The sequence below is a fragment of the Micromesistius poutassou genome (genome assembly GCF_964030765.1).
Source record: "Micromesistius poutassou genome assembly, chromosome: 7".
Classification (NCBI taxonomy): domain Eukaryota; kingdom Metazoa; phylum Chordata; class Actinopteri; order Gadiformes; family Gadidae; genus Micromesistius; species Micromesistius poutassou.
Genome location: NC_140277.1, coordinates 974,458 through 982,817, shown reverse-complemented (window position 1 = coordinate 982,817; position 8,360 = coordinate 974,458). Strand labels below are relative to the sequence as shown.

At 54.2% G+C, this 8,360-nt stretch overlaps 1 protein-coding gene across 1 annotated transcript in view; it reads left to right on the top strand.

The window, feature by feature from the left end:
- The first annotated feature begins 5,310 nt into the window (after positions 1–5,310).
- Positions 5,311–8,360, top strand: part of LOC311350845 (bifunctional heparan sulfate N-deacetylase/N-sulfotransferase 2-like) — a 29,171-nt gene continuing 26,121 nt past the window's right edge. The window contains exon 1 of the mRNA XM_084470932.1: positions 5,311–7,156. Coding sequence (XP_084327058.1) covers positions 6,053–7,156 — 1,104 coding nt within the window. The 5' untranslated portion in view covers positions 5,311–6,052. The remainder of the gene's footprint in view (positions 7,157–8,360) is intronic.

Sequence of the window (8,360 nt, the reverse complement as noted above, 5' to 3'; positions counted from 1 at the left end):
CCCCCCCATCCACTCCTCCTCTCCCCCTCTCCTCTTCCTCTCCCCCTCTCCTCCTCTCCCCTTCTCCTCTTCCTCTCCCCCTCTCCTCCTCCTCTCCTTCTCCTCATCCTCTCCCCTTCTCCTCCTCCTCTCCCCTTCTCCTCATCCTCTTCCCCTCTCCTCATCCTCTCTCCCTCTCCCCCTCTCCTCCTCCTCTCCCCTTCTCCTCATCCTCTCCCCTTCTCCTCATCCTCTTCCCCTCATCCTCTCCTCCTCCTCTCCTCCTTCTCTCCCTCTCCTCCTCCTCTCCCCCTCCTTTCCCCCTCTCCTCATCCTTTCCCCCTCTCCTCCTCCTTTCCCCCTCTCCTCCTCCTCTCCCCCTCTCCTCATCCTCTCCTCCTCCTCTCCCCCTCTCCTCACCCTCTTGTTCTCCCTCGCCTTCTCGTTCTCACCCGTCAGAACGGACAGGTGGCACCACTCCCCCTAGTCAATGTGACGTTTGGCATGAGTGGAGCTTGCAGAATGTCTTGCATATCAATAGCATGACGTGTGTGTGTGTGTGTGTGTGTGTGTGTGTGTGTGTGTGTGTGTGTGTGTGTGTGTGTGTGTGTGTGTGTGTGTGTGTGTGTGTGTGTGTGTGTGTGTGTGTGTGTGTGCAGGTTGTGCATGCGGGTGTCTAGCGTGTGTGTGTGTGTGTACTATGTAGCTCTAGTGTGTGTGTGCAGGTTGTGCATGTGGGTGTCTAGCGTGTGTGTGTGTGTGTGGGTTGTGGGTGTCTGGCGGGGCCTGTGTTTGTGCAGTGTGTTTAAGTGATGTCGTCAATAGGTGAGAGCCTCCACCATTAGCTAACAGGCAGCGGCGCAGTGCTAATTAAGTGTCATGTTTTATCTTCAAATATTTATGCTGTTCTAACGAGCAGAGTTATCTCCCAGTTTCCCACTTTTCTCTCGCTCTCCCCCTCTGTAAATCTCCCTGTATTGCTCTTTCTCCCTCTCGCTCTGTAAATCTCGCTGTATTGCGCTGTCCCTCTCTCCCTCCCTCTCCCTCCCTCTCCTCTATTGCTTGCTTTCTGTGTGAGTGTAAATCCTTCTATCTGTAAATCTCCCCCCCACCCCCTGAAAATCCATTTCTTCCTGCTCTATATCACGGCCTTCCTAATTTGCTGGCTCTCTTCTACTCCGGGTTTAATCCATATTTTTTATCTTCTGTTTTTCTAATCCACACTTGGCCAATTTAGCTGCTTGTCAATTTCTCTATCTCTCACTCTCTCCCTCCATCGCTCGCTCTCTCCATTTCTCTATCTCGCTATCTCCCTCTCTCTCTTTCTGTTTATCTCTCCCTCGCTCTCTCCATTTGTCTGTCTGTCTGTCTGTCTGTCTGTCTGTCTGTCTGTCTGTCTGTCTGTCTCTTTCTCTCTCTTTCTCTCCCCTTCCCCCTTGGTGTACTCCAGAGGTTGAGGTATTACAGCCCAGATCGGCCACACACACACACACACACACACACACACACACACACACACACACACACACACACACACACACACACACACACACGTACACAGGTACATAAAACTGCCCAAACGTTGTCCCTTGCGCTCCGCGCCAGCCTTTCAAATCTGCTACGGAACCAAGATGGGCGCCAGCTGTCTCGTCCGGGGACGGCAGCAGCAGGTCGTGTTGAGCCTCCACTATGTGACGGTAGCCTCAGACTGCAGGTCTGCTGAGCAGCGAGGGCGTCCCCGTGGAGCCCTGGGGCGTAGCGTGACACTGCCACCGCCCGGACGGACAGACGGACGCTTTGAAGCCATCAGCGCTCCGACTCGGCTCCCTCGAGCCGAGAGCCCGGCGGTCCGCTCTGAGCACACACCTCCCCCCGGAGAAGTTTCCAGAACAATCTGAGCTCTCGTCCGGGGCTGGGGGGGGACCACCATCACCAGCCAATCTGATGACGAATGATGAGGGATACAGCCGGAGAGACTCAGAGCGGAGGAGAACCAGGAGAGACTCACTTGTCTCTCTCTGTCTCTGTCTCTGTCTCCATCTGTCTCTTTCTCACTCTCTCTCTCTCTCGTCTCCCTCCTCATTTGTATCCGTTTCCCTGTCAACTCAGCCCTGACCACACTGACAGGTGACGTGAACTGCCCAGAGGTCTTCCAGAGGTCATACAGAGGTTGTGTGTTATACTGCGCAGAGGTCACGCGTGAGGATTGTTCAATTGATGCCACGGCCTGTCTGTCAATGGATGCTCCCAACGCACTAGTGCACACAGAATAATGAGGTCGAGGTATTCACCATGACGTCCTCATGCTATGATCCTCCCCTTTGAAATCACTCATCGCTGCTCATGTGGTCTCTATAAATATCCACACCTTTTTAAAATGTATATTACCTTCTGCTGGGACATCTGAATCTCCAGTGTGGGATTATTAAAGATGTGAAACGTTTGATCTTCTCCTCTGTAGATGAGAAGGATTGAGGTTCACAGATTACAAGCGATGAGTTGTCTGGCGGCTGGTTCTGTGGAGCCAGGAGCAGAGGTCACCAGGGGGCCGGGGGTGTGGGGGCAGCCCTGGCCCTCCTAATGCCCACCGCCGTGGAGAGGAAACCGCCAGAGACTGAGACTGACTCTTACTTTGTTCCTGGAGAATGTACCTAGTGCTCTGCAACACACACACACACACACACACACACACACACACACACACACACACACACACACACACACACACACACACACACACACACACACACACACACAAAACCAGGTGCAGGTCCATACAGAGGCTGGCCGCTCGTTGAGATCAAACTGTGTGTGTGTTAGTATGTGTGTGTTCTTGTTCCGACTCGTGGAAGAGGCGGAGTACCCAGAGTTCCTCTCTCCAGGAATGTCAAACTCCAGAACATTTTCTTGTTTCTACGGCAATTCGTTCCTCGCCTATCCCCTCAGCCAATAGGAATGCTGCAGATTCCACATGGCCTAAGGGAGAGAGAGACACACACACACACACACACACACACACACACACACACACACACACACACACACACACACACACACACACACACACACACACACACACACACACACACACACACACACACACAGCCGCAGGCAAACATTTACCCAGAATTGTTGCGTCACGTCTTGCAAACAGCTACATTTGGAAACGCATCGTCAGACATCAACAACACAAAGACCAACTCACAAAGACACGACACACACTCACACACAAAGACACGCACACACACATAATTAATTCTGAGGAGAGATGATGCACAGAGAGTGTTCTGGGAGCTTTCTGGGTTCTTTGATGTGGGTCCTTGGTGTCATCATGTGATCTGTTCAGCATCTCCGGGAACAAAAACCCAACAACACCCTAAACGAGCCTCTCATCTCCAGGGTTACAAACCACTAGTCTACCACTGTTGTGGGTGTGTGTGTGTGTGGGTGGGGGTGTGGGTGGGGGGGGGGACAGGTGTTTAGTGTGTTGACTTTTCTCCTCGGGTGAACCTGTCCATCTCAACCGTTTCCATGGCAGCCAGGCCTGTTGTACCCCTGTATCTGTCTCCCTCTCAATCACATTTGACTGTTTATCCCTGTCTTTGTCTCTCTCCATTTCACTACTTATCTCCGTCTCTCTCTATTTCTCACTCTCTCTCGCGCTCAAGGTTTGAAAGCTTTGACTCCTCCGCCTCCTCCCTCTTCCTCCTCCTCTTCCTCCTCCTCCCTCTCCTCCTCCTCCCAGCCCCCTGCTGGTCTGTAGTCATGACGAGTGATGGTCTTGCAGCAGCTGGTCCAGCCCTAAACCATATTGACCTTGCAGCGTAAAACGTGAATAATTCAATACATTTGAATTTCCACACCGCCTCTAAGAAGGCAAACATCGACACACCTGTCCGCTGACATGCTCACCTTGACGGAGAAAACACAACTGCTACCTATTTGAAGCTAGCAGCTGAGGCTAACCGGAGCTGTGTGTGTGTGTGTGTGTGTGAGAGAGAGAGAGTGAGAGAGGTCACCTGATATGCATAGAGAGAGATTGCTGACTTATAAAGCTGTAGACATTGGATGAAAAATTTTACATTTACGTGACATACATCTCCCATATTTGATCCTGTATAAATAGACTAAGTATAAGGCTATGTAAACAGACTAAGTATATGGCTATGGGTTACTAGGTATAAGATAAGGCTGTATTAACAGACTAGGTGGGCTGTTTTAACATACTAAGTATAAGAGTGAGGCTTTCTTAACAGTAAGTATAAGATAAGGCTGTATTAACAGACTAAGTATAAGATAAGGCTGTATTAACAGACTAAGTATAAGATAAGGCTGTATTAACAGACTAAGTATAACATAAGGCTGTATTAACAGACTAAGTATAACATAAGGCCGTATTAACAGACTAAGTATAAGATAAGGCTGTATTAACAGACTAAGTATAAGATAAGGCTTTATTAACAGACTAAGTATAAGATAAGGCTGTCTAATAACAGGACAGCCGGGAGGACAGAACTGCTCATCCCCTGGCGTTGCCTTGGTGATGCTCATCATCCAATGGGACGCTGGCATTACGACCAGGTGTTGGAGCATCACGGTGTGTGTGGGGCAGATGCTCAAACGTGGTCCGGTGTGAAGCGGAGCTCCAGGGTTAGGACCCACAGAGCTGTGACCCACTGCGGTAGGGCAGTAGGCCCTGAGCACTCCCCTGGTAAAGAGATACTCCAGCACACTGCTGGGTCAATACTGGCTTAAAGACATTCACTCCAGAGCCACTAAAACTGCGCTCTCTAAAGAGCTCTGTGGGGCGGTGGGGAGAGAGAGTGGTCCTCTCCCCACTGAATGTCAAACCATGGTCGTCTGGTGGTGATGGTGAAGGGACTGCATTGATACAGCTCTTTTCTAACCAGTGGCCACTCAGAGCGCTTTACAATATTGTAAAGCATTCATGCACCCATTCACACACCGATAGCGGTGTCAACCACGCAGGGCGACAGCCAGCTCGTTGGGAGCAGTCAGGGTGAGGCGTCTCGCTCAGGGACACCTCGACACTCAGCTAGGAGGAGCCGGGGATCGAACTAGCAACCTTGCGGTTACCAGCAAACCCGCTCTACCTCCTGAGCTGCGCCCCCCCTGGGTTCTCTGATCCTCCGCGTTCCCCGACTACTGAATGCACCCTCGAGCAAGAGATTCAATCCCAAATCCTTTTTTCTCCGTCCGTCTATCTTCTAAGGTCAACGTCGCTTTGGATTAAAGCTTTATGCTAAATAATCATCAAACTGAGGGTTTGATCTCACAGTAATTACCCCCGTCTGTCTGTCGCCCCTGCAGGTGTTTTTAAGAGATGAGTCGGACCGTTCACGGCAGGGGCCGGAGCCCCCAGCGCAGGCCCACATCAGCGGACCCTCAGCCCAGATCTGAGGCCTCCTTCCTGGGCCGCTTCTGAGGGACGCCCCCCTGGTGTCCTCTGACCACGGCCAGACATCCAGCTCACCTGAGGGGAGATGACAGACAGACAAAGCTGCTGATCTGCCCAGACGGAAGGAGGAGGAGGAGGAGAGTGAGAGAAGGGGTGGCAGTCGTGTGTCTGTGTGTGTGTGTGTTTGTGTGTGTGTGTGTGTGTGTGTGTGTGCACACAGACATTTGGTAGACCAAATCCTCTTAGACGTTGGCCGAGCTAAGGACTGCAGTGTGAGAGAGAGAGAGCGAGAAAGAGAGAGAGAGCGTTATAAGAGATAAAGTGAAAGAGTAAATGCTACAGATTAGACTGTAAGCCGGTGGATTGCACCACCCTGACAACCGGACCACCTGACCGGACTCCGGACTCCCCGGTCCCAGGGAGGTGCAGCGGGAGCCGGGGCAGGTTGGCGTGGCGATGGGGGTCATGGTGACCTAAAGTAAATGGCTGCTCCTCCGCTTCGCTCAGCGCCTCTTCCTGCCGCTCAGCCCTCCTCCTCCTCTTGCTCCTCCTCTCGCTCCTCGCGCTCCCTCCTCGTGTACGCCGGCCGCCGCCGCCGTTGCCGCGCCTCCCGCCGTGTGCCACCGGGGGTCGCCACCCCCAGCCAGCGGCAGCATGGTGGGCGCCGCCGCGGGCGTCTGGAGGCTGGTGCGGGGCATGCGCCAGCTGGAGCTGCACCGGCTGGTCCTGGTGCTCATCTTCTTCTGCCTGCTCTCCATGGCCTGCCTGGCCTACTACGTCTCCAACAGCCCCAAGATCAAGGAGGCCCCGCCCATGCCCTTCAGCGACTGCGGCGGGGGGCCGGGCCTGGTGGCGGCGGCGGGGGGCGGCGGCGGCGCCAGCACGGAGGGCGGGCCGGGCGGCCAGCGGGCCCCCCTGTACCTGCCGCCCCGTAACGGGCGCCTGCGCATGGTGAAGGCGGTGGACACGTCGCGCGCCGAGGCGGTGGTGCTGGTGTTCGTGGAGAGCGTCTACTCCCAGCTGGGCCAGGAGATCGTGGCCATCCTGGAGTCCAGCCGCTTCCGCTACCGGACGGAGATCGCGCCGGGGAAGGGGGACATGCCCACGCTGACGCTGCACAACCGCGGCCGCTACGCGCTGGTCATCTACGAGAACCTGCTCAAGTACGTCAACCTGGACGCCTGGAACCGCGACCTGCTGGACAAGTACTGCGTGGAGTACGGCGTGGGCGTGATCGGCTTCTTCAAGGCCAACGAGAACTCCCTGCACAGCGCGCAGCTCAAGGGCTTCCCGCTCTTCCTGCACTCGCACCTGGGCCTGCGGGACTACCGCATCAACCCCGCCGCGCCGCTGCTCTACGTCACGCGGCCCAACCAGGTGGAGCAGGGCCCGCTGCCCGGCGACGACTGGACCGTGTTCCAGTCCAACCACTCCACCTACGAGCCCGTGCTGCTCGCCAGCGCCAAGGTCGCGGAGGCGCTGGCGTACGCGCCGCCGCCGCCGCCCGGCTCGCTGAACGCCGCCGCCCGGAACCTGCACGCCACGGTGGTGCAGGACCTGGGGCTCCTGGACGGGATCCAGCGGGTCCTGTTCGGGAACAACCTCAACTACTGGCTCCACAAGCTGATCTTCGTGGACGCCATCGCCTACCTGACGGGGCGGCGGCTGTGTCTGACCCTGGAGCGCCACGTCCTGGTCGACGTGGACGACATCTTCGTGGGCAAGGAGGGGACCCGCATGAAGGTGTCCGACGTGGAGGTGAGTGGGGCGGGGTGGCCCACGCTTTGGGTTCCTGGTTGGGACGTTTCAATACCATTTTTTTTTTTTTTTTTTTTTTTTTTCTCCTTCCTGATTCCTTCCCTGAGTATCGGCCGGTACGGGGTGTATACCGATACAGCCTCTAGCATTGGAACCGCTGATGGCACTTGTTCTTATTGAAGGGTTCTCTTACGATGGCCGCAACGTGTGGTCGGTTCACTTACTGTCAAGACAATATTTGTTCAGAGCTAGATTGTTTACATTTATAATCTATAATTATAAGAAAACATTTGTATTCCTGTAGTTAAGCGTGAGCATCCTGTTCCGTACGCACGTAGGACGGAGATGATGCGCTTCCCATTCCGACTTTCCACCTCCGACCGTTAACGAACGCAGCATAACACCGCAGTGTTTTTGATGTTCTCCGGCTGTGAAGTTAATGAGCTAGTCACGCGATGGTACCGACACCCCATTTGAGGCGGTATCTGAGGAATTCCCAATACTGGTATCGTTATCGGAACAAACTCTGGGTGGTTCTGGGTGGAACGTTCTCCGCTGTGTAAGGGCGGAGGATTGTTCTGGTAACTGAGCACCTAATGGTTGCCTGGGAATGTGGAGAGAAATGTTCACCGTGCTGATGCCAAGCACAGGCTGTGCTGCCAGGTCCTTCCCCTCAGTGGAGCACCCTCACCCCTCGGTACTCTGTGCTGTCAGGGCTTCTGGTGGGTGGGTGGGTTTGGGGGGAGGAGGACGCTAAGAGCCACTGGGGAACGACCAGAAAAGCTCATTAGTTACCATAATCCCTCGATTATTTCCAATAGTGTGTGTGTGTGTGTGTGTGTGTGTGTGTGTGTGTGTGTGTGTGTGTGTGTGTGTGTGTGTGTGTGTGTGTGTGTGTGTGTGTGTGTGTGTGTGTGTGTGTGTGTGTGTGTGTCAGTAGGAGCTGAGCTTTAGCAGTCTGTGTAACTTCCCAGGAGTCAGCCAACCTGTTAATTGTCAGCGCTGGTATTTGGCAGGGTTGCTGGTTCGAGTGTTTGCGCAGAGCCCAGGGCAGGCAGAGGAAGTGGTGAGCAGAGGGTCAGGTGACGTCTGTTCATCACCACGAGCGACAGAGACGTTTGGTTTATAGAGCAGCAGGACTAAAGATGGATCTTTTAGAATTGGCATAAGCATGCCTTTTTTATTATTATTGGCAACTTGAATA